Here is a 27807-nt window from a genome sequence, read left to right as displayed (position 1 = left end):
GGAAATTTAAAATGCCTTGTGGGTTTCCTACTGGGAGTGGATACAGGCCAGAAGTTTCCTTCAGTCCTTTCCTCTTTTTATCAGACTTTCTCTCTCTTCTCATCAGGCGGATTTGACTCCATATTCTTCTTTCAGGTGGAAGTTGTCCTGGTGCTCATGTGGTATGCTTGGGAGAACATAATCCTCCACCATTGCTTCGTGGGAAGAAATGACCTTTTGTATGTTGTGGTGGACTTGTAACTGGGGGAGGCTGAGAAAGTCCGTTTTCCCTGTTTTCGGGGAGAATTTGTGTGCAGAGGGAGGAGTGTAGCTTTCCCTAGTTGCTTTTAGGTTCCTTTCAAGCTGCAGTTCTTGCCTGTGATGTTTGAGGCAGCAGCCTGGCTTTTCCTTGTCAAAAAACTGTGGGATTGAAGCCATCTGTTTACAAGTTCAGGACACAAGTGCCAAAGGTATGCCCAGTTCATGTCCTGGAGTGTAGAAGCTGTATAGTTTTGGTGTGTATTACGTCAGTGCTTAGGAGAGCTGGGTAAGGGGTAGATGCTTTAGAGATTGTTTTATTTTTGCTTTAGAAATAAAATACCCACATGAGGGCCTGGGACCCTCTTTACGTGAAACATTTTCACATTTATTAACAAGTCTGTGCAAAAGCTAGTGCGAGGGGCAGGAAACGGGTGAGAAAAATCTCACGTCTGTGAAACGAATAGGTACACGATGTTAAGTTGTGGGGTCCTGCTCCCAGCCGGGTGCTGGTTCCAGACCTCAGAGCACGCAGAGGGTCTAAGCGACACCGAGCTGTATCAGCCAGCGCAGCGTGCATCCTGAGAATGCTGCAGCACTGGACGAGTAACGAATGCAGCTTGTTGACCTCTCCTTGCTCATCTGCGTGAAGGGGAGTGTTGCTCCGTTCCGGCCAGGGTGGACAAAATGTCAGAACTGTTTGCTGGGAGCTGCTTAGAAATATACTTACACCTCTCAGGCATGAGGAAATGTGATTAAAAAAATATGCCGTTTTCAAAGCTGTGGGATTACTGCTGTAAGGTCAATGTAGGGAGACAGAAGCAGAGCTGACAAGGTCAGTGTGTCAGCTCAGTGTCCTACTGGGTGGCTTTTTCCATACTTGAAAACCTTGCTTTTGTAGGTCTAATTTTGTAAATACTTTAAAACACCATTCTTCTACACACTCTTATTTCTGCTGTTTTTTTTTTGTTGGTTTTTTTTTGGCCAGCATTAGTGTTTGTGTGTCTACACAGTGAAAATTAACTTTATATTTTTTTCCTTTCTTATCTGGTTAGTTTTCAGGCACGCGGTGTCCCTGCTCTGTGCCATAATATGTGGCTTCTGCAACCACAAGTGCCAGCAAAAGGGAAGTGGTGAGTGGCAGGCTAGGGATGGAGGCAAAGTCTGGAGTGCCCCTTTGCTCACAGCATGGATGCCTGCCTGGTAAAGACAGCTACGTAACTTAAGCTTAAGATAATAATTAAAGAAACAAGAAACAGGGACTTATAGCAAAATGATGAATCCCAAGTTTGACTTTTAGTTTTAGCTCCGTAGCTCTCTGTCAACTTCTCTCAAAGTCTGCATCTTGCCTTTCTGCCTTGCAGAACATATTTTGAAGGATTCCTATTTAAGTATTTAGTAAATGGGTGTTAGACCTGTTGATGAGCTGAGTACAAAGGGACTAAACCAGCCGGGGAGCCAAATGCTGTGATGAATTCTGGCTTGGTGCTTTGGTAGCTGGGAGGCTTGAATGGGATCAGTACCACTGCTGGAAAGAAGACCCGAATGTTAAATACAGTGGCTCTGTGTTGGTGCTGTGGGCTCATCTTGGCTTTTATCACTGCCTATTTATGCCCAGGCAGCTGCGGGTCAGCTCCGGCTTTGTCAGTTGTTACCAGAGCCAGATTAATACCGGAGGGCAGGATCTATCTGTTCAGTTATGTCAGCAGTGGCGGCCAGTCCTGCTTTGCTGGCTGTCGTGTTGTCCACGGCTGCCCAGCACAGGCAGTGGCTGGGTGAGAGCAGGATCCTTCTCCCTCCTTGGCAGCACCAGCGCTGCATTCGCAGGGCCCTGCAGGGAGCTGGGGCAGAAAACTGGTTCAGCACACAGCAACTTAATTTCGTAGGATTCAGCTTTTTTGCTAAACCGAAGTGGGCCACGTAACTGGCTAAAGATCTGCCTGCTTAGTAATTACAGAGTCTCATTTTGTTTGATTTGGTGTTTGGTTGCCAGTGCTGGTCATGTTGAAAGCCGCTCGCGGCCGCTGCGGTCTGTTTAGCGCTCCTCTCTCCCAGGCTGCTGCTTCTCTGCCTGTTCCCGCTCTGCCTCAAGGCAGCCTTCCTTTTCTCAGGAGGGCTGGTATGTGTGCAGGGCTTGGCCAGGATGGCTGTAGCAGGGTTAATATTGGCTATCTCGACACAGGTGTCATCCACCAAAAAATGCAAATTCTTTTTTTCACCAAAATTTGAAAAAAACCTGGACAACTTGATAGAAAGGGAAGAATTTTCATGGGAGAAAAACTGAAAGCAGTATTTCACCCTCATAAACAAAACAAAACCCCAGCTTCTCATAAACATTTCTCACTGGTATTGGATATGCTGCTACCATGCTAGATACATGCTTTACTCCTCACAAAAGTAAAGAGGAGGTCTTTGTTCTGGCAGTCACAGAATAGACCACTCATCTGTTTAAGTTTAACACGTCTGTCGTATAAGCAAGCGTGGCCTGCTCTTTGCAACTACACAAAAGGATTATTACAGTCCTTTCCTAAAAATTGTCTTTAGCTTTACTCTTCCCTTTTTTTAGGTCTTTCCGTTTCTTTAAGTGACAGAGCCTGGCTGTTGTGAGTGCCTTCTCTGCCTACCGAGGCATATAAATAATTTCCTTTATTACCACAGTTCTGCTTTGAATGCAGTCCCTTGATACAGTCCTTTATGTTCATTTGATGAAGTCTTTGCCTTTGATCTGCCTGTGATTATTAATTCTCTATTATAATTAATGGAGGCTTTGTCTTTCTCTTGCAATCCTATCAAAAGATCTCGGAGTCTTTTGTAAATGTTAAGCGATTAGTAATGCAGTAGCAGACTGGTGAGTTGTGTGTGTGGCTTGTCTCTAGAAAAGAGACAAAAAGAGTCTCAGTGTGTCAGCATGCACTACATTTGGGGCTGGTTTGAAATCTTTTATTACGACAGTTTTTCTTGGAAAATACCAGTTTTTGTAAAACTTTTTTTGTTTTTTAATGTTCCTAGAAGGCTTAAAGTTTTGAGAATGACTTTTTATGAAAGAGCTTTAGGTGTCAGATGGAAATTCTGTGTGTGTTGGTCTGTGATAGGCAAACAGAGGAGCAGGTTAAGAGATAGACATTGCAGGGTCTTTACCCACCAGGGACCTGTTGCCTTCTGGTCTGACACCGCACGTGGGATGTGGGAGCCCCAGCAGATACTTGATCTTTTATGCAAGGGTTGGCTGCTTCATCAGGGCGATTTGTCCCATGGCCGCGTCTCACCTGAGGTGTGAGTGAATGAGGGTCGTGTCACTGGTCTGAATGGGGTAGAAATGGTCTTGAATATGGACCTCCTATTTTGCATGTGACTATCTCAACTCTTAGGATATGAGTTGCAGGCAGGTGAGTCACTGTCTGAAAAAGTGCAGCTGGTTGCGGTTTTCCCTCTGGGAAGAGCAAGGAAACTTGGAAAGCAGTAAGACGGGGGCAGGAAAAGAGCTTCCCGTGCAGTTCGCGTTACGTGGCTATTGCACGTTTCCCTTCTGTGTGCTGCTCCGACCAAAGAGGATGACAAAGTTACTTGAACAAATCATCTGTAATGGAGCCAAGGGTAACAAACCAGTCTAATAGCTTCCAGAGTTAGGGTTTAATCATGAGATGAAAGTACATTGTGTAAAAGTTGTGGTCAAGCAGTTCTGCGGAGCCAGCTCGGCACTGGTTGAATGCGAAGTAAAGCACTGTATCCAGAAACCCGTGATTAGCGTCACAGCAGCTGCTGTCTGCGGGGTGGGATTCAGCTTTGCAGTCAGAAATAACTAGAGCTAAAATTAAGTAGCATTTACCATCTGATTTTGTAAGAGTCAGAGGCTTGCGGTCAATTTTTTAATAACAAGGCAGTGAATAGTAGACTTATGAGGTGAACTGTGCTATTGTTGATACCTTTTAAAATTACACTAAAATTATTAAGAGTGAAGGTAGAAAGGATCAAATTGTTGACATCAGCTTGTTCTTTCTTATAAAAAGGAGAAAGCGGGGACTTTTCTTCTTTTTATAGTGCTCCTGCTGACTTTAAAGGCTGTTTTCTGACTTGTGAGAAATCCTTGACAGCTCTGGTGGCACTTCCAACTTTCTGCAGCTAATTGCTCCTGTTCTGTGCAGTTTGCGTGTAATCCCATGCGCCGAGACAGCCTGCCTGGCTTACAGATGTAGTGCTGTATAGCATGGGTGTATGCGATCCGCTCATTGCATTAATTTGTTTGAAAGGCCAGCACAACTTCTAATGTGACTAAATCATGTTGACTGCTGACACTGCCAGGAGACTGTTAAAACATCGGAGGGCTGCCAGGAACCCTTGCTGCTTTCCTGGGGACTGGTAGAGAAGTGACCTTTTACTCGTGAATTTAAATTTCTAGTTCAGGGAAATACTCAGGGTTTTTGCTGAATGCCTTGGCCACTTGCCTGTCCCTTGTTACATTTGGATTTTGCTCATGCTGGCTGAAGCGGTTCGGAGGACTAGTGCTGCCTGTTAATTGAGGATCTGCTCAGAGAAGAGATTTCCAGCCAGAAGGGAGGGAGGCTATAGCAGACATCTGGGAGAAATTGTGGCTAATTCTTCCAGATACCTTTCCAAGGCATCATCTTTCTGTGCCTGTAGTTACACCTGACTTATCCTGTGTAAGTTCACAGCTGAGTCATTTAGACTATTGGCAAGTTTTATGTTAAGGCTGTAAACATTTAGCAGAGTCTGTGTTGTGGGTCAAGGTGGGGGCAAACTCTTTTCGTGGGCAGGAGAGTGTTCCCTGGATGCTGGGGCTGCTCGTACGAGTTCTGCTGGCACATCCGAGGGAGACCTCTGCCCTGGCGTGGCGGCGGGAGCGAACAACCTGGCCCAGGGCGACAGATACAGGAAAGGTTCTGCTGGGGACCAGCCTGGACTAAGTGATGCTGCTCCAGCCTGTACTCAATTTCCTTCCCCTTCCTGTCTTCCCCTGCTGCAGGTTTCCTCTGGCTGCTCTGTGAAATGAAATGATCAGGCTTTAGAGAAAGATATTTTACATAGATCTCATTTAGAGAGCAAAGAACTATGCCAACACAACAGGGGAAGATGTTGCCTGTGGGGAAGGAAGGGAAGAAGAAAGGGGACCTGTGAACGGGGCAGGTGGAGAGCAGGCAAGGGGCAGTAATACCTCATACAGGCCCTACCATGACTATAACCTGTTGTGCAAGCGCAGCTCTGCTCTACCAGTAAAATGCCCTCTTGCATGGATGGCTTGTTCAGTGGAAGGATCTGGTATAAATCTTACAGCAAAGCCACTGTTGCTGATACAGAGTTGAGGCGGTTGGTGTTTGCCAATCGATTAATATCCAAAATCTTTTACGGTACCTTTGGGTTTGTGAAATCATGGGCTGAAAGCTGTTCTTTGTTGTAAATTTGCATTAAAACACCTATCAGGTTCTTCTCAGAAATGTACCTGTTGCTCTCTCCTGATTATTATTTTAACTGTCTCCACTCACTTGTTTGTGGGCTCTCTGTTTTTTTTTTTTTTTTTTTTTCCCAGCGTTGTGGCTCGGTTTCCTTTTCCTGCTTCTGTTGCTTTGCTCAACAGTGATAAGTGAATACTGGGGGCAGCAAGCAGGGAAAAAGTCCTCAGCATTTGTTGAAGCGCAATGTGAAAGGGTTCTGGAGTGCAGCAGATGTTGGGAATACCCTGGCAAATTTGTGTGCCTGAGCGCAATTGCTTCTCTGCATGCTGGCTGTTGCTCTGTGAACCCGTGTGTTCCTGGGGCAAGCTGTTGTGGCGGGGAACCCGACTGTGCTTTGGCCAGAGGGTGGAGATGACCTTCTCAGGAAGCTTCTTGTGGAGAAAAAGCCATCTTTGAGGTGCCTGCTCTTAGGCGGCCCGCAGCAGGCCAGGGGAGGCACTTGGCTATCTGCAGAAGCGGCAAGGATAGGGAAGGATTCCTGGCTGGAAGTCTGTGGCCAAGTGCTGTGTCCTCCCTCCCAGCCCCCCCACCTAGCAGCTGGGAGGCTATCTTAGTGCCTCCTCCTGTGTCACCATGCCCGAATTAACGTAGGTTTGGCAGTCCCGAGGTAGCAGCCCCTTATCCAGTTGCTGCTGCTCCTTCAGCATTCAGACGGCCCATACGGTTCATCTGCGACCTGTTTGTGCTGCTGGGGCCTGGATGGCAGGGCTCCTGTGTAAGAGGCGCAAAAAAGGAGGTAGGAAACATTAGGTTTGTGGCAAGAGTCTCTTCCTAAGCTGTCTGCTTCGGAGCTGGTGTACGGGCTCTCGGTAAGCAGGGCTCTCCCTGGGCAGCAGGCTTTGGGAGGCTTTCTGCTGACGTAGCTGTGCTTTGCCAGTAGCAGTAGGAGAGGATGTTTTGGTCCTGTGTGATCTGGCCCAGCCGCACTGGATCTGAAGGCAAGCGTAAGGATTTTATGTGGCTCTTCGTATCATGAGGGATGGGGGCTTAATACACAAATTCATAGTAATGTTTTCTTTCGGTTTAGTAAATTGCTCAGAAACAAGGTATCTTTGTTAGGAAGAGTAGGGATCATTTTTATATTAAAAGAAAACAAAGCAAGTCTATCATCTTAATTGACCTTTTGGGAATAAAACTAGTTTAGTTGCATTTAAAAGTATTCTGGCTTGAAATGTATGCAGCATTTTGTTTATATAGCATACACTGAAGACAGTACCATGTATTCACTGCCCAGAGGAACTTAGCAGCTCTCTTCTGCGTTTGCAGAGCATTAGGAACAGCGATGCCCTGACCTTGTTGAACGCTTGGCATTCCCAGCATGACAGCAATGCTATAATAATGAAAAGAGAGTTACATCTAGAAACAAGGCTGGTACTTCCAAAAGGAGTCTTTTTTTAAGTGTAATTTGGGCATTTATAGTCCTAGAAGGGTTTTAAAAATCTTACTTGTAACGTCCGGTTTCCGCACGATTTTTCTTGTGCCTCCGGGTGGCTGTATTCCTATGGGCATCACAGTGTAGGAGCTGCTGGGGTGAGAAGGCTCTAGTAGGCGTAATGCAAACAGGGCTGGGTAAGGCACGCTGTTAGAGCTGTTTTGGTCTGTTGCGTGAGGCCTCTTAGTTCCCTGACTTTTGTTTGGAGAGTTTTCCAAGAAAATGAGAATGAGTGCAGAAGAGGGGTAATTAAGAGTTTCTTTAATAACGACATTTATTCAGGAGGTTAAATCTCAGGCTGCAGGCATTGCAGTCGAGAATGCTGTTCTCTTCCCTCCCCTTTGCAGAAGGTACACAATACAGACAGCGAGCTGTGCTTACTGCTGGCAGCCCCCCTTCCCCCAGGCATTGTGCCGTGTTAGCTCTAACCAGCTGCTCTAACATGGTTCATAAGCCATAAGGTCTCAAAATATGAGACTGTTGTTTGTTGCTTGCATAACGTAAGAACAGCATTTCATAATTGAGGATTTTAGTCATGTTCAATATCATGCTGTGAACCAGAATTAACTAGTATCTTGGAACTGCAATGAAGAGATGTGGTAACTTGTGTTAAGCACCTGTTTCAAGTATCTGTGAGAGAAGGGTGGGGATTGTAGTGTATTCTTCTTCCCTGTCCTCCTCTGGGGCAGTAGGATCTCTGTGTTTTCCCCTTCTATCAGGAAAAAAACAAGTACTGATGCCGGATTTTGTAACCGTTGCAGACTGCATGCAAATGATTACCCTGTGGTTTGATTTTCCAGTGGGAAAGGGGAGTAGTGACTGTTCTTGAAGGAAGTGCTTGTTGGGATACTGTCACTATTAGTTAACTGTTCCTCCTTTTCTTTCCCCAGAAAAGTTTGTCTAGCAGACCTTATTTATTTGGAAGTCCTTGCTTTTCCCTGAAAAGAGTATGGGACTTGGATCTCTCCCAAAGGAGACTGCAATACCACAAACGCTGCCACAAATTATCTTAGCCCAGGCTAACACAGAACTGTCACGGAATAGACGGGGCTGTTACAGTGTCTTTGTATCTCCTATTTCAAATGCATGTATTTCAATAGCTTGGCTTATAATAAAGAATCGTTATCTGAGTTTAGGGGGAGATGTGCCTTGGAGAGTGTAAAAGTGTTATCGCGTTGCTAGTGCTTTTCTTACTGTCAGGCTCTGTGAAGATACTAAAGAACTATTCAGTACTTGTCCTCAAGTTCAGTTCCTCCCATGTGGCAGGACGTAGGGAAGTATTCTAATTTCTGTTGTATTGATGAAGGGTACTTTACTGACTTTCCCAAATGAGAGTTGTAGGTTTAGGACAAGAGCTTGAAATTACAGATTCCATATTTGTGTTCACCAGATCATCTATTTTTAGCCAGCGGCAATGCTAGAACTAAATACATTTTCATCTTTACTTGGTAGGTCTCCCTGGGATTCTCTGAGGCTTTTAATAAGGCCAGTAGCAAGTTGCAGTTCCTGGTGTTCTGCATCTGGAAGAGGTGGTGATGAGTGGTGGCCGTGGCTATCAGAAAAGGAGTTTGTTTTTACAGTTTGCTGTCTGCTCTACATCTGGGCTGTCCTGCCGACAAAGCTTATACCCCTTCCTTCTGGAGAAATAAGCACTTTCCGAGGTTGCTCTTGCCACAGAATTGGGTTTCTTGCAAAATATTTTCAGCCAGTTGTGTGGTGGCTCAGTTTAATAAGAAGCTATAAAAGGATGTTACTTTGATTTTATTTTCCACTGCAGCTGCAGTTCTTAATTCCATAAACTGTGGGCCCGTTCTGAAATGGATCTACCAGATGTTTTCTCTTATTATGAATACCCTCTTCAGCATCTGCATATCTGCAAACTTTGCATTTATTACAGTCTTTCTTTCTGTTTTTTCCCCTCTATTCAGTGAGTGACCTCCAAGAAGAAGGTAAAAATGCTATCAATGCACCAATGAACCCAAGCACCGTGGACATCCATCCAGAAGACACACTATTAGGTAAAGTATTTGTGCTACAGATCTCGACTAAGCGATTATTAATGAAGATGGCCACTGTGACTTCCATATCCATTGCTTTACAGTTGGATGTAGATTGCTCAGTTGAAACTGGGAGAATTGGGCATGAGAATTGAGAACTGTTGCATCACATGTAGACTAGAAATTAGAAGGGCTAAAACGGAATTTAAAGAGCAGTGCCAGCTATGCAGATACACTTAAACTAGGTAGTTTATGGCAAAATTGACTTGTTCAATGAATTGGCAGAGAACTTGAGTTCTTCTGTGATCATCCTGAAAGTAGATAGAAAGTTGAGGTTTGCACAGAATTAGATGGAAAATAATGCTGAATTTGTCTGCTTAAGATTTACTTCAGTTCCATTAACCCATTGGCCAAGTGCACCTCAGACATCCTTCTTTGGTAAGGAAGTGGTATCTTCTCTCTCTATATATATAGACAGGGAACTGAAGTGCAAAAGGACCAACCCACACAAAGCCTGTGGCAGAAGTGTGTGCTGTGGTTCCGGGGGAACCCTTAGACTGCCTTGTCTCAACGTACATACTACACGGTTGTTAACTAGTGGATGCCATGTTCCTCCTTGGGTTACTGCTGCCACTTTGCAAATGACTGTATAGCAAAATGGGACCTGATACTGAATGAACAGATGAGCGTTTAGGCTCCTGAAAATAGTAATTAAATGTGATTAGGATAGAAGTATGTAAAACAAGCAGTGCTTTGTAGAAAGAAGGTAAATATTCAAATTTCCATTCTCTCTGTTCCCCCCCGCCCCAAGTCCCTGCAAGAGCAACAGCATAATTTAAGAGCAAAAAGTGTTTAAAACTTGTTGGAATAAACACTTTGTTCTTTCCTGGCCATATGTCTCAAGCTACAGAATTAGCTGAAGCAAGCTGTCATGGAGACAAATGATAAAACAGTAAATTAAAAACAAAAAAGTGTTAGTCATTTAGATTTTCTGATTAGAAGAGTAGTGGGAAATGCAAAGTACCGTTCTTCTGAGATGTCGGCAAAGTGTTGATTGCTCTGTGTATATGTGTGGATCAGCAGTGTCTCCAACGATTTCTTCTGGGTACCACTAAAGGTGTGTATGACTTTAGAAGCTGCAGGACCACTCCTGAAGGCCTGTCATGCAAAGACATGACCACCCGTGAACCTTAAGCAAAGTTCTGTGGTGAATCACATACTGTTATGGGTCTAACCTTGTTCAGGGTTTCAGTATATTGGGTGTGTAGTGGGTGTCACTTCCTTAGGACTAGACTGCCTGACTCATCCTAGGCAGTAATGAGGAAGTAAAGGAACATGGGGAAAAAAAGCAGCAAAAGAATTACGTTTTTTTTTTAGATTTGTGGAGATTTGTCAAGTATGTTCAGATAGCAGGGTCTTATTTTTTTAATAAAGATAAGTGGCCCTGGAAAATACTGAACCCAAATGTCTGGGTGAAGTCTAAGGTAACCAGTTAGGTGGTATGGTCTGTCTTGTGTCTAGGATGTGCGAGTGTCATGTTTCCCGCCTGACAGCAGTGGAGTCTAGCACTGCAAGAGGGAGTCGCTGAAGGCTGGTCATTGTCAAGTTTTAAAGAGTTCCTCTGTGCAGTGTGGCAATGGCCTGACCAATGGTCATACCAAAACCCCTCCTTTGATGTCATGCTGGGACGAATTGAGAAATCAATAGGAAAATAGGATTCAATATGGCCTGTCTAGACTTATCTAAAGATAAATCCATGGGCTTTATAAATAATTATTTTAGCTGAAGAGATGTGAATCTCCTCACGTAGCTGTGACACTGTCACCCATCCTTGTGTTCCTGTTGTGTAGTAGCCAGCGTTTGCTCTCCACTGAAGGGAACAGATCTAACCTAGATCACAGCTACTACTTGGCTACTAAAGGAGTTAAAATGAAGGGTGCAGGGAGAGGTGTACGTGAAAGCAAGCACCAGAATTTAAAATATGAGACTTGCTCCAGCTGCTTCCTAAATGCTGGTATCCGTATCTACAGTAGTGTATAAACATGCGTGTGTCCGTGTGTGCTGTTGTGAAGATAATTCTGCCAAAGGTTGTTTCATAGCCTTATTGAGCTCAAGTTGATTTTGCTACCAACATTTCTGTATCAAATCATCCCTTCTAAAAATTAATCTTTATATTCATGCCTCTTGTGGTTGTCCTGCTGGCCGTTGGAGAGCATTTCTCGCATCACTCCATCTCCCAGCAACAGGAGAAATAGAAGACTTTACACCTGAGAAATCTATTTTATGTTCTTCCCCCACGCACAAGTACAACTGATATAAATTGGGGTAATTCTCATTCTCCAGCTTAACCAGAGGTTAAGGAGTTCGTGCAGTCCGGGCTGCATGCGTGACCAAGTTTCAGGCGGAGGCACAAACTGTCAGCCCAGGTGGCAGCAGCTGCACTGAGTGTAGTGCCATAAGCTTGCTATACTCTTCAAGATGGTGTAATTTGGGACAGGTGTTTTCAAACAGAAGTTAAATACAAATTGAGGAGAGGGAGAAAAGTAGTTGACTGCTCTTTTTGGCATGTTAATATTAACATGCCCCACAGACTATAGAGGACGGTGATTTTCCTGAAGCCTTCTGCATACAGCAGGGTCTGAGCTGGGGAAGGTCAGTGGAAACAATCTTATTATAGGGAAGTTAGGGCTGTGTTATCTTTCTGTGTGTCTCTAAAAAATGCCTAACGCTTTGATCATCGGATATTCCCTTGCTAAGATGATGACTAGGCACTGTCATTTCTTGGTCAGCTGACAGGACACTTCATGATTAGGAACTGTTGCAGTATTTCAGCAGTGTACATTTGAAGTGGATCTCACTAAAGTTTCCCATTTTACTTGGACAGAGGAGAATGAGGAGCGCACTATGATTGATCCTAACTCAAAAGAAGACCCCAAGTTCAAAGAACTGATCAAGGTAGGAAATCACTATTTTGTCCTTCTTCAAATCTTTAACTAGTGAGCCGGAGTCACTTACAAGCTGGTTACGAAGAACACAGTTGAGGAATAACAACTTGTTACTGCAGTATATCTGTGAAAACTGAGGTCATCAACAAGGTAAGGCTAAAAGCAACAATGAGAGAACCAAGAAGAGGCTGAATGTCGGAGTGCTCATGGTAGTTACGGAGTAAAGGTCCACTGTCCATTTATATCCTTGCGATTATCGCAGCAAGGATCAGTGCTTAGCTTGAATCTACCTGCGGTCACTGCAAATAAACCTAGGTTCCTTCTGTTTATGAAAACAGGGAAGGAGCTTTGGAAAGCATTAGTGAGATTTCAGGAGAAGAAAGAGTAGGACTGAAATGAGGTAGGGGGCAACGAGACCTCTGGTGTGATAGGAGAGTTGGAACTGAGATTCCTCTTGCCCTATATTCTGTTGGGTTTTTTTTAAAGAAAAGTCCACAGTTGACCTGTGGGCTGGGGCAGGGGCCAGATTGTCCTGAATCTGTATTGTCACTGGAGACACCTGCCCAGGGTGTTGATAATGGTGTTCCCAGCTGTGGTGATGTGAAGTGTGGCTTCCTGCCTCAGCAGTGCTCATCGTTTCTGCCAGGTATGATGGAGGATTTGATCTTGAGGGACTAGTGTTTAGGAGAACCTTTTCTATGCAGTAGGTTGTTGAGGTTAACATAGTGAAAGCTTGAGCAGGAAGAGAAGGGATGGCAATTCTGAACAAATGTGATCTCTTTCCAAAAAGCATTTGTGCTTGTGTTATACTTCCCGCTACACTTCCTCTTTATTATTTTAAAATTATTTTTAAAAAGTATTTTTGTTAAAAACAACAATGCAGCTGTAGGTGGGTGGGTCTGAAAACTTTGGATAACATATACTGTCTCCAGATAGGGGGTTGAGTTGTGGCACATTCCTTTCAGGAAACCTTGTGCACCCTGGCTGCACACATGTGCTTCACATAGTGCCTCAGCAAACTTCTCACCTGGTGGTACATCTTTAAAACAAGCCCAGTGATTTGTTATTAACATTGCAATAACATGTTTAGGATTACAAAACCACATCAAACTGAGTTTAGCAAGGAGCTGTGCTCAAATTTCTTTGTTATTCTAATTCACCTGGAATACATTGTGGTTTTAAATTAAGTGAATTTGCACATTCTTTCTTTGTTAGTACCTAAATCTATTAATTCTCTCAAAAGGTACAGTGGTCTTGCACTGCTCTTTCAAAATGTACTGTGGTTTCTTTGATGGAGCAGCGATATTATCATGAATAATGCAGCTGAACCGGAGTTGTTGCAGTGAAGGAACCAGATGCACTCTGTGATGCAGGAGACTCAGTACTGAGATGAGAACTGCTTTTAAATGGGGAATTTTGCTGTTGAATTTAATATGAGTTGGTGAGTCTTCCCTGGATGTTGTAGTCTAGCAAGGTTATATTTTCCAGTTTAAAAACCTGAAAACCTTCAGAAGGAGTGAAAATCAGGGCTAGAGCAGCACTCGAGAATGTGTCTGAGTGCTTACAGTGCATTGCAGAATCAGGCTCTGGTTCACTACGCCAGTTTACACTTGCATGAAGAGAGAGTAATGTACTACCAATTGAACTGGAGCTGCTGGCGCAGGGAACAGCATGTAACTGGAGATTGTTTCCTTGGGATCGTCCTCAAAGGAGAGATGTGTCCTGTAGAGTGCCTACTTGAAAATTATGTCATTTAGGTAATTGCTAATTATTTGCATACCTCTCAGCAGTTGAGAATTTTTACAGAGATTCAGCTAGAGAATATTTAACACTATGCTGGTGTGAATCTGTAAGGCAGGGAGAGGTTTGAATTATGTTGGCAAAACCTATTTTATGCCACAGAGTTTGGATAATGCAAAAAAATGAGCAATTTATTCTTTGTTTTCTGTTCTTCAGTGGTTAACGACATTTTCCAAGAGCCCCAGTGCTGGATGAGAATTAGCCGTGCTAAGTGCTGTACAGCAGCAGCCAGCAGAATAGCCTGCCTGCCCCACAGAGCTTGAAATGAAAGATCTCCACAGACTCCACAGAGTGAGGAGTTGAATAGATGGAGGTTTTTATAGTCCAAAGTGGTTCTTCCTCTTTTCCCCTCAGAGGAATGTGTCAATAGCAGCAATAGAGCCTCATGCCTTTTGAAATTTGGCAGTATGACTTAGTTTCATTGGTGCCAGCCCAAATCTCTTTCAACACCAGAGTTAGACATGCCAATGGTTTGCCATCACTGATTTTGAGTGTTTCTGTTCTGTCAGTCACATGCAGTTGGGTAAATGGATCTCACTGCAAAGAAGCAGCAGAGATATCTGTTGCTGACACTGCTTTAATATCTCTTTGTCTCCACAAAATGTTGTTTTAATTTCTGCTAGCCTCATGCCGTAGGAATTATATGCATAGTGGATTGATCAGTGCAAGCTGGTGTGAGCACTTGGAAGTGATTTTGACAGAGCCGTTGTAACTCTGGAGAGACAGATTGTATAGCATTGTGGCAACACAGAGAGACCAATAGAAAAAAAAAACAAAAAAAAACCCAACAAAAAGCCTCATTCCTCACTCTTATTAAAGCAAATGTACAGTGAATCGCCTTGCTGAAGGCTGCTTAGTTGCAGATGCTAAAATATCTGCTTGAAGTCCTCTTGCACATGTGAAAATCATCAAGAACTAGAGTTATGCCATGAAGTGTTGTTTGTTATCATCATTGACAGTATTCTAAAAATAGTTGGCCACAATTTGTCAATATGAAGTGTTCAACTAAGTTCCCTCTGTGGCCAGCAGCATTTTTTCCCTCCCTTCATTTGTTCTGTGTGTAATCAAACACAGTTTGGTACATGGATGAACAGCCCTAAAGCTGAAAATTCAGATCAGGGAAAGAGAGATGAGTTATTGTTTTATTTATGTGTATGTATAAATAATTTATTCACAAAATACTCTATTTCTGGTGTCTGAAATGTGTGAGCTGCTTCTACTCATTGCCCAATATTTGCCAAGTGACAAGTGCACAACTAACTTAAAGTTAGCATTTGAATTATAAGTTTGGGCTGTTTTGAGGTCGGATACAGAGGTGTCCTGTGGTACACTGTTTCTTCTTGTATACTTCAGAGTCAGGTTTCTAGTCTATATGTTATTGTGAATCTGTTTAAAATTCAGTTTTCATTAATGTATAAAGTTCCATTAGTTGGTCCATGTCACTAATTGTAAAGAGTGATTGGGGGTTCTTCTAGCTCTCTTTTGAATACTTAGCAACAGAAAAAAAAAAAGGCTGATCTATGTGTGCTTTCTGTGTTGTTCATGTGCGTTTCTTTGTGTATTGGGTGTAAAGGTGGAAGGAAATCTTTTTTTCCCCCTTCTGGTTCAGATAAGGCTGAAGGGTAGAAGTATCAAAAGCCTTATCACTGCTTCTCATCCTAAACATAATTAGAATTAATAGGCTGTAGGAATTGAGTCAGAGACTTTGAAAAGATATTTTAACATTTCACGTAAGTGGCAGATTTCCTAGGGTTTTCCCATGTATTTCGGTGGGAAAAGTATGCAGAAGAGCTTCTACTAATTGAATCCAAAATTTTAGAACAGTAGCTTGCAAGAATTGGGTCCAGTCTGAAAGTGCCTTGCCTTGACAAAAGACAGCAAGTCACAGTTGCAGGATACTTTCCCTCCCTGCAAAGACTTCTGTAAGATCGGCTGGTACTGCAGCAACTTTTGGCCTTTAAAGCCTCATCTAAACGTAATACAGATCCAAACACTGCTGCTCTAGATACTGCCTGAAATGAGTAAACATTCTTATTTGTAGTAAATCATTCACTGTCCTAGAAATTATCACCTTTTTCCTTGTCTAATTTTATGGCTTTTTTAAATTCACTGTGGTGAAGAGAAAACCAAAACGAAGCCACTCTCCTTTTGGTAAGGTTTCACGTGTGACCAGATGAAACCGTGCTTCCTAAATGCTCTGTGGTCTGTGTTTGAAAACAAGAAGCCTGCTCTTTGTTTACAGGCTGCCAGTGCTTTGCGCTTAGTCAATAGTTTCCAGGCCTGAATATGACTTCTTAATATTAATTTCTATGCTTAACCCTGAAGCCAGTTAAGCTTTCATACCTTTGATCTCTGCTTCCTAATTCTCCCAGAAGTCAGGGGGAAAAGGGTCATTGAAATCAGGGTTTTCTTTCTTTGCTGTTTTTGGTGACTGGGCTTCCTGTTTTCCCATTGTGCCAGATGTGTTCGTGTATTTTGTCTTGTTTTTCATTTTTGTAGAGCGGTGACTGTGGGGTCCTTATGCTCTTGAACTCTGCAGATTAACTCTGCATGTGCCTCACCGCCATGGGAGCAGCCAGCCTGCAAAACAAAAATACTTCACTGAGCTGGGGAAGTTTAATGTAAAAACCCATCTTGCATGAACTAAAAAACCAAATTGGCCAGGCAAACTCATTTTTCCTTCTAGATTTCTAGCACTTTCTTGTTTCAGCTGTCCGCCTTATGGCAAATTTCAGTTTTCAGCCTAGTGTTTAGTAATGCAACATGGCTGATTTAACCAGACATATGCATTTGTCCTAAAAATGATACGATAAATGGATGTGTCAGAATTTAAAGCACCGCTGGAAATTTTACAACTACGAACGCATGTGTCTGGGCATTTGACGCAGTTCAGAGATGTTTTATATGAGTATGGATATGCACGAAAGGGCAGGCATGGTTTTGAGGACATGGGTATATTGTATTAAAGTTTTAAAATCACAGTGCTAATCCCAAATACTATAGAAGACTATAGAAAATCAGCTTTTTATGAAGGTATGACAAGTTAAGTGACCTAAGAAACATTTCCATGTACCTGCATGGTGTTTTGTGAGTCTGCAAGTACTGAACAAGCAGTTGAGTCTCAGGTGCATTGAAGATCCTTAGCTACATGTGGGATCTTGTGGTGGCTGCACCAGCCCTTGTGTGTAAGGAGAGGCATGGTGTTAGGGCTGACACTGGGAGAACAGGCTTTGTAATAAAGCACTTCCTCAGTCCTGCGGTGTTTCTCTTACACCCGTTATTTAATGCAGCAAATGTAACCCGAGCTTGAAAGGCAATATTGAATGCCAGATGTAGGAAGGGCAGGCACAGAAATGAAGGAATGGGTAGAGGAGTGTGAGACCAGACAGATCGAAGTTAGGCATATTTTCATGCACAGGAAAAGCGTGCTCTCTGTGCCTTCTGTCTGCTTCTCACCAAGTACTCTGTGCCTGTATCAAGCTGTTCAAATTTTTAGACATTCAGGTTATTGGATATTTTCTGCTTCTGTCTTTGCATGAAGGAGCAGTTACAAAGAACTGGAGAGCTGATTTTCCATGAGCAGAGAGTCAAAGTGTTTCTGCATGTTCGTCATTTCAATAAGCAATATGGTGCTTTATTTCCCCTGTGGAAGTTTAAAAAAAAAAATCTGTGCAGAAAGATTTTTCCAGGCTCCTAATTAAGACACAATCAGGAAACTAAGAGGTGGGACAGCAGATTTTGGGGGTTTGTTTGTTTGTTTGTTTTTTAATTACAGCACTTGCCAGTCTTCAAGGGCTGTTAAAAAAAAACTACTTGTTTTTTTTTTTTCCTTATATATAAATTGCAAATTCATTTTTTCTAGCAGAGCTGGAGTCGTAGTCTGAATACTAAAGAAGTTAGAATATTCTTTGGGATATTTTTCTTTCATTCAGGTGCTGAACTATTAAAATAATAAAATAACTATGCCTAGACCTTGTTTAATTTGTCTCTGCTTTATGTACTTTTTTGCCAAAAGTTTTTCAGTGCTAAATTTCTCTGAAACATTTAAGTAGCACATAGTGTAAGTATTTCCCTTTTTTAACACCCTGTACCCAAAGCCACTTTGTGATTCTTGTGTATGTACACTCTTGGAAATGGGATGTTGGCTTCTACATTAGAAGGTACTTCCAGACTTTTATTTTTAATTCCTTGGCATTTTCTAGATTCTGGCTTCAATACCATTCAGCACATGGCAGACAAAATAAAATGTTTATTAATGGTTTCAAATAGTTTAGCATCCTGAGTCTTCCTTTAACAAAGCTTCTGAGGACTTTTGGAAATCTGAGCTCTTCCTATAGGGGCTGTAATGGGATCTGACTATCAAATGGTAATTTCTGCTGAACTTCAGATAATTTTTGAAAGCCTGCTCTGTAAATCTTGTGGAAGACCTAAGTCTTCTATGACTTTGATTTCTTCAGTTGTTTTTCTTTTGATGTCTATGTGTGTCAAACCTGTATTGTTTTGGAATTGGGCAGTCACCTTATTGACAGGCTTTGAAAATCTCTTTGTAGATGATCTGGGACAAGAAAGTATCTTGTTATTTAGGACTCACTTTTCTGTATCACTGGTGAACAGTTTTTGAGGTGAAAGATGGTATCCCTCTTCTCATTGTCTTCCAGCTGTGGTAATCCTTTGCTCACTTGTCTAATGTCTCTCTCCAGCCCTTTACCATAAATATCCTTCTGTCCTCTGAAAAAAGGTTGAAAGAGACAAGAATAGCTGGTTGGAGTTTTCTCTCCAAATGTGGTCATGGTTCCCCACCTGTGGAGCAGAGCTCTGCTAACTGTTTTATTTAGGCTTCATCTTCTTGCATTTAGCTTTTGCTGGCTATAATCTCTGATGAGCTAATTTTGGTTGGGGTTTCCAAAGGAAATCCTAAGGTTTGATGCCCTATGCCAGATAGCTGACATGTTATGATCTTTTGAAAACTGTAGCTTTAAATCTAGAGGAGAAGGACTGGGCAGGGGGAGTTTACCTGATCCAGAGGCTGCTGAAGAGGCATCCTGAGAACTGCTAGAGGGTGAAATGTAGGAAGAGCAATTGTCTTAACATTTTTCTCTGCCCATATGTGATATATATATATATAAGGCTGTGTGACATAGAAGAAGCAAGACTGTTTCCAGGGCATGTTGGAGCATGTGTCAGGAGACAGGCTTCCCAGCATTGCTCCTATGACCGCAGCCAAAGTGAGAGAGAGGATGACTGTACCTGCCAGGGCACGGTGCTGCAATACCCCTTTCAATTCAGGACCCCAAGTGCCAGGGGTAGCTGGTGTGCTGGTGGGCTGCTCAAGCAGAAGTGCAGTGGTCAATTCATTGGCGGTGCAAGCCATGAAGGTGTTGCAGGAGGGGACCATGGAGCACGGGAAGGAGTGGGAGAAACTGTATGATCCTCCTGCCCAACAAATGGCATTAGGTAGATGTGAGAGCGTGGAACATACTTGGCAGCATGAGTTTGAATAGTGGTGGTAGCTGCAACTGCACAACGGAGGCCATCTGATAGAGGGAATGGCCCAAGTGATAGATAAAGTTCCCGCAAGGTCACAGGGGAGCAGTGGGACAATAATACTGGTGCAGAGCACATCCTTGTATATCCACATCTGTCTTCAAACGTCACCTCCACTTTTCCTTTACCTGCTCTAGAGAAGACCACTTTTGATACAAGTTGCTGGTATTGAATAGTGAATAACTTATCACAAAAGCTTTATTTTGAAAGAAAGCTCTTTAGAGGAGTCGTCTTTATTATCGAGATTTTTCATCCCTCTGGGAAGCTTAGAGGGCAAAAGTGATCTACATATGTGAGCATTGATGCTGATCCTTGCTTTCCATTAATTGACTCGTTGCCATATCACCCAGCTAAAATTTGCCACTTAAACTATTTTTAGAGCTGAGTTTCAGCCCTGCACATTTTCAGCATGCTTTGGAAGTACTAAAGATAAAGCATGAAGCATTAGTATTTCATGTTTGGATTGTAAACTTCTTTGTGGACACTAAGCCTAGCAAAACTTACTTGAAGTTGGTAGATTCAGTGAAACTCAGTGGCCAGGCCAAATTACTTAAATGGCTTTGTCACCAACATATTCAAATGCTTATGTTTCCTAGGATTGCCAAGATGAGTGTTTTCCAGTGCAAGCCTGTCTATATTTTATTTGCTTTTGTTTCACCGTCACTTATATATTAAAAACCCGAAACTTTCTTAGCCATCATGACTGCCAGGAAGAGGCAGAAGTATGGGATCTAATCAGAAAGTGAATTTAAAGAATCCATAATTTTATATGAAGCAAATTAAAAACTGCAGAATTTTAAAATGAGGCTCATTGCTTTAGATGGCTCTAGTTAATGGATTTTGCATGTCTATGATTGGCAATACTCTTCTCCTCTTATAGAATCAAGGATTTAGCAGGATTAACATTGCGTCTCTTCCCACAGAACTGTATTATTTTTGCAAAAGTAATTTAATTTTCCAAATAATAAATTGGAGGAAAGCACTACTGCCAACTTCAAACAGTCAAGGCTGTTTTTCCTGCAACTGTTTGGAAATTATTATCTTTGGCACCTGGAAAACTTAACTCAGTTCCTTTTCTTTTTAAAGGTTCTTTATGTTCATTCCTGCTTTGCAGGTGATTAAATGATTTTTATAGTTACAGTAGTCAGCATATGGGGACTAGTATGTATGTTGTGGAATGGTTATCAGGCCCATTTGACCAAAATTTTAATTGCAGACTTCTGTAATCTGCAATAGCTTGCGATGAAATGCCTTGTCCTGTTGCTAATGGCAGGGATCTAGCTTGTGGTTCTATTTAGCTCCTGTTAGACCGTTCACTCTTTCCCCTCTGAAGCTCGTCTTTCTGGCACACCACTCACATCTGTTCGGGGTAGAGATCATGGTGGGAGCGTGGGACTATTGTTGTCTATCGGCAGGTCTGCTGTTCACATAAAATGGGTAAGACATGAGGTTTGGGACCTGGAGAGCACAGATACTAGCAACGGTTATTGTTGCAGAGCTGCTAGTTGCTACTTGCTTTAGAATTGGTGCAATAAGGAGACATTTTTATGAGGAAAAATAGAGGGCACTGAAATTGCCATGTTGCAAGACCTGAATTAAAAACAGTAGAGGAAAAGCATCTCTTTGATATTTCTCTTTAACTTGGAAATATATAACTGTGGTTACTCTTGCTCTGTTTTATATTCCTGATTACTGCTTTGAATGGAAGGAACGTATTTCAGTGGTTTTTAGACATTTGCCTCCTTTTTCTGTACTTCCAGGTTCTGATTGACTGGATTAATGATGTGCTGGTGGAGGAGAGAATCATTGTCAAACAGCTTGAAGAGGACCTTTATGATGGGCAGGTGCTGCAAAAGCTGCTAGGTGAGTTCACAGAAGAGAAGGCGGCCCCAAAGACTGGAAGGCGCCCAAAGTTAATCTCTTCCAAAGGTGCAGACAGCAGCAGGTCTGTGCAGTAACTCACCGTCTCACCAGGGACACAGTTTGTTTCACTGATAGCGACAGTGTCAGCTTCTCCATCTGTTCTCAGGCTGTCTGCTGAAAGGGGAGGAAATCCAGATGATTCCTAGGATGAATCTGTTTCAAGGACTAAGTGTAGTCCAGACAACTGAAATATGTGGCAGAAAAAAGGTGAACAGATTCATGTTTACAGTGGGGGACCAAGCAGAAGCCATGTGGTCCAAAATTTTGCCTGTATAGTTTTCTTCTGAAAGCTTTTGGGCTGAGAGCTTTTTTGGGCTCCTGATAGAATTTTAGGGGAAAAAGAATGAGAAGAAGAGAATGCATGGCAGCAGGCACATACTCATTATGTGCATTTACGTGCGAATGATTCGTGAAAGGATATAGTCAGTTAAGCAATTGTGATTATGCAACCCCCTTACATCTTTGCAATGTGTGTGTTCACACAAGAAGCACGATGGACAAAACCTTATGATGATGCAGTGATTTATGGGGGTGCTTTTAGCAAACAAAGGGACTTGAAGCTTCAAGTGCCATTGTAAATCCACGCTGTTTCTTGGAGACAGATAGTCAGACTGCTCTCAGTTTACTTACGACATGTTTTCAAGAGTGGGCTGGGATGTGGGATGTATGTGTCAGAGCGGGGCAAGAGGACCTAGTGGCGCTAATTCCACTGGTGCTAATGGACGCCGCTTGCTGAATTTTCTGCATATGCCCCTTAAATAACAGGTCTGCAGCATTTTGGTGAACATTTGCAAGCTTTTAAAATTGGTTATCAACAATTAACTTTGTGTGCAATTAAAACTCCTCAGAAATAACTTGAGGAATAAACCAAGAGTACTTTTAACTTTGTTAGACTGCAGCTGGGACCCTCCAGACATGGTGAGGAGCAGAGGTGTAGAGTTAATTTTAGCTGGGGGTTATTTGTGTAAATAGTTGTACTTCTTAACATAAAGACACTGCTGTTTCAGCAGGTGGTAGCGCATTTCACTGTAGCGACTTGTCATAGGTATCGCTGCTTTCTTACGCTCCCTGTGGAGGCCATGGTTCCACCTTCAGGCCTGCAGACTTTTAGAAAGTGCTTAGTTGTACGTACATACGTACCTCAGTTGGACTTAGCATATCTTACAGGAGGAAAGGTGGGCACGTACATCTTGCAGCCTGAGACTTTAACTGGACTGTTTTTTCCTCATTTTTTTCCTGTTCGGCCTGTGACTGGAGAGCAAATGCTTCTCCCCTGATGTGAAGCTATCACAACTCAGCCCCAGTCTTCTGTTGTTCTTCAGTGGTGTCTTGGTTTCTTCAGCAAGACTTGTATTACTGAATCTATCCATCTTCGTGCTGTCTCACTGATGCAAGAGACAAAGCACGCCATGCTTGTGGTGGTGCTCCTGATGCTCGAGGCCTCAGAATTAAGTCAGCCCTCTGTTGTGCAAGACGTCTTTTCTGGTGCCTGCAGGAAAGGCTAACAAAGTAGGGTCATTAAACTTCAAGTAGTAGTTATCATTCCTTGTGTGTGAGAGATGTTTCAAGAAGATCTGTCTTGATAGGCAGACACAAAAAAAAAGATGAAAGGCAAGAGCTTGTCAGTGGGCTTGTTTTGAAGCAGTTTGGAGTAAGAGATTAGCAAGTAGCTGTCTGACTGATTGAGGTAGATCTCCTTGTTTAGTTAATTTTATCAAGGTACAAGTAGTGACACTCGAAGAGGCTGGAGTGGCTTGGTACACATGGTGTCAGGGTGAAAGGAAATACATTTCTGCTTGCTGACTGGCAGCTAACCTGGGCTGAGAATAGACAGGAGCTATAACACGTGACCAAAAAATGAATCTTGTAGATTAATTTTTTAAAAAACGTCTAAAATAATTTAAAATAATATTTGCATAATTTGGTAGTCAGTTTAAAAACGACTCAGACATCTTGGCTAAAGAACATTTTTCCTATTAATATTATTCAGGTATTGATAAAAATTTCCTACTGTAGATTGATAGAAACAGTCGTAGTGTTCAAAGTAATTGTGAGTTGTTGATAACCTGCAAGTCTCTTCTGTTTGGGTTATTAAAGTACTTTTGTATTTCTGTCACTTTAAAAAAAAAAAAAAATCTTCAGCGAGGTAAAATGTCGAGAAGAAACATACCCTTGAACTTGAGAGCAGAAATATTTCCATTATTGGAATAATAGATTTTGACAACTCTGAAATGTTTCTGAAAGAACCTTTAGAGTTGAAGCCCATCCCATTTTGTGAAAACAGTTTTGGTGAAGTATGTTTTTTTGTTTTAAAGACTGGAATAATAATATATAATTGGAATATGTTCAACCGGTCCTGAACTCCTAGTCCCAGCAGCAGAGTGATTTTGACCATTTTTTCTCCCCAGGCTGGAGGGAGAAAAGAGATAGCTGTTCCTATTGCTCTGGTGGCTGGAGAACTCTACCCCGCCTTCCTCAGCTCTCTTTCTTCTTTTTTTTTTTCTTTTTTAGAGGAATTCAGCTCCTGTGTCTGGCAAGGGCCACAATGCAGAGGAAGAGAAGAATGACTTGTTTAAGACTGTGGCAACAAATAATTATATTACAGCAGCAGAATTCAAATTTTAGTAATGGCATTTTACAAAATTTCCTGCATTAGTTCATTTTTGGAAGTTACCAACCATGATGTTACAATGTCATAACAACATGGCAAGATTGTACCAACTTATTTCTTTCTTTAAATTAGTTCCACTAAGCCAATACAAATCTATGGGTCATATGAGTCTATGACTCTTCATGGTTTGAGGAAGCAAAGTTTACTTTAGCTTAAATTCATACCTTCAGCTAACTTGAAATAAAGCTTATCAAGCTGAAGTAAATGTTCACACAATACTTCCCCTTTTTTGTCCTAAATTAACTTGTTATTAGAAGAGTCCATTAAACCTGTGCAGATTTGTTGTGTAGTGAAGGCTGTGTTGTGCCAAATGCTTTTCAGCAGTGAAAGAAAATGGGAGGTACAATAAATATTATTACCAACTTGGTACCTATCTGAAAGTTGTTATATATTTTGACACCTGATTGATAAGCATGTTCTGCCAGACCTTACCAGTTTTCTATTACAGGTTTTGTTGGAATTGATACCCTTTGATGAAAGGTTTGCTTTCAGCTATTTTGCTCTCTGAGGAAAATGATTCTCTTGGAAAATTTCTAGTAGAGTCCAGCTCTGCCCTGTGCTCTGTGCTCATTATTCCCACCCAGGCCCTTGTTTAATCTGATTTTGCCTGTTCTTTTTGTTGTTCTTTTTTCAAATACAGAAAAATTGGCTGACCGTAAACTGAACGTGGCAGAAGTGACACAATCTGAAATTGGTCAGAAACAAAAGTTGCAGACGGTCCTGGAAGCTGTCCATGATTTACTCCGACCCCATGGCTGGACAATCAAGTGGAACGTTGACTGTAAGGACTCTGTTATGCTTTCTGTCTCAGCTTCACAGGCAAGGAGGGTATGATAATCAATAGGTTGATCATATTGTCTGTGAGGCAGTGTGTTTTCTAAAACCTTTATTTATTTGCATAGGGGGTGTTGCCACATCCATGTATGGATTGTAACTGGTACCTTCTTCTGTGGTCTTTGTTTAAGGACAGATGTACCTGGCTGTGGGATAATTGAAGTAATTTGTTCCTTTAAGGATATGCTTTCCTTAGAAAGTTTTCAGTTTGCTTCCTGAATTTGAGTCCCTACAGATATGAGAAATGTGTTATTCAAGTACTAGAGGGTGGTCTAATCCTTCGGGCCACCACAGTGAGAGTAAAAGGATCCTGCACCCTGCATGCAGCTTCTGACAGGCTAAGTAGAAAGTGCCCTCTGTTCAAGCATGGCCTGTTAAAATCTGAAAGTGAGAATGGAGTTTTAGAAGTCCCTTCACCTAGGCAGTGGGTGGCGTTCACGTCTCACATCCAGGAAAGCTTGTGTTAACACTTTGGAAGTCTGCTAAAAGCAGAATTCTCCAGTGTTCTCCAGTGCAGTGAAAGGCAAGTGATTGAGTCTGCCTGTCTTCATTAACTAGAAAGGGAGCTGAAGTGTTTGGACTCCTAAGTTTGGCATGTAACTTAAAGGGAGGGTTGAATCTAGGCTTTGCTACCTGTAAAATTATATTGTAGGCCTTGTTAATTTAGGAAAAAGAGGAAGAAGGATAAAAAGAAAAAAACCACTGTGTTCACCAAAGGCATTTTTCACTGCCTTTTCCCAGAGCGGTTTGTTTAAAATAAGGCCTCAGTGTTCTTTTATTTGCTTCATTTTCCTTGTTTCCTGCAGCAATCCATGGCAAGAATCTGATTTCCATTCTTCACCTTCTGGTAGCTTTGGCAATGCATTTCCGGGCTCCCATTCGACTGCCTGAACATGTGTCTGTACAAGTGGTAGTTGTACGGGTGAGTATGAACTCATAAGAGAAAATGATCAGAACAATCATTGTTTATCACTCTGATTTTGCAGTACTGGGCTGCTCCCATCCGTTGCCCCCCAGTCTCTTGTCATTTAGAAAATTCTTGTCCCTAAACTGTTGTTTAGTGAGTCCCAGTCCTGGGAATGCGTTTTTGGTCTGCTTAAATGTGATCCCGAGAACATCATATCTTTTGGGACATCATATGTTTGGGACCACCATTTGCTACCGCAATATCAAGCTAAAAACATGTGATGGGATTTTGTATAAGAGAGAGTTGTGCCTGTAATTTCTGGCACTTTAGTAAATGGTTTTTGCCACACATTTTTTGTAGAGAAGCCATTGAAACGCAAACAGCACAGAAAGGAGTTTCAGCACATAGAATCTCCCTAGTCTGGGAAGCCTGTTACTGATGTTGTTTTTCCCCAATGACTTGTTCTGCAGACTTAGACAAGTTGTTTTCCTTGGCGTGCTAATAGACTTTCATCATTTCTTTCACAGCCTTGTGTTTTTGTTAGCTTTAGGAGAAGAGATCTGACCTGAGGAACCCTGACTTCTTCCCTCCTGCCCTAGATATTGCTCTAGTTATTCCCTTCTCTGCTTGGTGTTGACCATTTCCTTTCACTCTACAAAGACTCTACTATCTGAGCATACGTACTCTTGTTTTTTATCTCTCCTTCTGTCCCAACTGAAGCTCCTGTGGCAGTACAGTCCATAGCATGCGAACCCAGCTTTTCTCAACAGCTGTTGAAACACCAGGCAGAGCTGTTCCAGCTGGCACTCTGATCATGCTGTGACTGTTTGCTGTGGTGCTCAGCGCTGTTGTTGCAAGGCAGGCTCAGCTGCTGGCAGCAGTCTGTGGAAGTGCTTTCTGTACGTGCCATTTACTGTTAGAGCTGTCAGGCTGTAGTAGGTTTCCTTTCAAGAATAAAGAAGATAAAGTGATCTCGGACTCCATTTTGCAAATGTGGATCCCCTTACAAGATGCGATTGCATGGTGGTTGATTAGGCAAGCCTCATTGTGCTTTACATTTAAATAATGGCATTTTCCAGGCTCCCTGCCTGAATGCTCTAGAGGTACAGGGTGTGATGTAAATGAATAATTGATGGATACTCCCTAGCTCACAATAAATGTATGTATTATCTTTAAGAGGTGATTTTGAACTGCTTTCAGGCTGTTGTAGTTCTTTCATTATAAAAATGATGAGTTAGGTATAAAGTAACATGAATGTAAATAGGAGACTAATTTCTTTTTGAATTTCTTTTGACTGTCTTGGAAAGGTAAGGAGGAAAATGTAAATACAAGGTGGTCAACAGTCCTCTGGCACCCTGATGCTAGAAATCTCCTTCTGCCCATTACAGTGAAGCATCTTCTGTAACTGCTAAGTCAGAAAAAAACCTTAGGTAAAGAGGTAAAGCCTCCCTTTCCTTGTCCTTAGTTCAAGCTTCAGGACCCTCCACCTCTGTAGCAGAGGGAAGGCTGTGGAGAAGATGTTTTCACATCTTTTCCTGTTGGAGGGATATAGAGAAGACACCTACTGAGAGCATCTGGTTCACCAGAGTCCCTGCATCTTGAGACTAGACAAGGCTGAGGTGAAGACAGGATGAGATAAAGGCTGATGGAAACTAGGGAAAGAACAAAGGAGAGAAAGAGCAACTCCCGTGTCCCCAAGGGAGGGCCTGAAGGTGTCGGAGCAATGGTACAATGAGAGTTAATTTAAGCTCAAGAGGCTGTAAGCTCTCGCTCTTGGACGTAGAGCCTGGAGTCCTGGAGATGGTTATGGCAACTGCTGGCTGCTACCTCAGCTGGCCTCATGCTGGCTTGTTTCAGCCCCCCATCCCACTGCTAGGAAAAGCTTGCAACTCTTCAGCTTTGTTTATTTAAGTGGAAAGAGAGGCACAGTATAAACTGAAGCATGTTTCTTCTTGAACAGTAACTTTTGCCTTATAGTTTGGTAAATTGAATTTTTGTAGTTCAGCATCCATAATCTAGTCTAAAAATACATGCTGGTTCAGTAACACA

The 27807-nt window shown here is 42.3% G+C and overlaps 1 protein-coding gene across 7 annotated transcripts in view; it reads left to right on the top strand.

Moving 5' to 3' along the window:
* The window catches only part of PARVB (parvin beta), a 64031-nt gene that overhangs the window by 15014 nt on the left and 21210 nt on the right, over window positions 1-27807 (top strand). For 5 of the 7 annotated variants that reach the window (XR_014227966.1, XR_014227967.1, XR_014227968.1 and 2 more), the window contains exons 2-6: window positions 9066-9155; window positions 12019-12089; window positions 21184-21286; window positions 24658-24798; window positions 25658-25773. Coding sequence is in view for 4 of the 7 variants with exons in the window: in XM_082310032.1 (XP_082166158.1) it covers window positions 9066-9155; window positions 12019-12089; window positions 21184-21286; window positions 24658-24798; window positions 25658-25773 (521 nt within the window). In the remaining 3 variants the exon portion in view is untranslated. Of the gene's footprint in view, window positions 1-91; window positions 162-400; window positions 450-1292; window positions 1441-9065; window positions 9156-12018; window positions 12090-21183; window positions 21287-24657; window positions 24799-25657; window positions 25774-27807 lie in introns of those variants that run through there. The other 2 variants (XM_082310033.1, XM_082310035.1) reach the window with 2 other exon arrangements.

The sequence above is a fragment of the Platalea leucorodia genome (assembly GCF_965183815.1).
Source record: "Platalea leucorodia genome assembly, chromosome: 4".
Classification (NCBI taxonomy): Eukaryota; Metazoa; Chordata; class Aves; order Pelecaniformes; family Threskiornithidae; genus Platalea; species Platalea leucorodia.
This window is presented reverse-complemented; position numbering and strand designations above follow the sequence as displayed.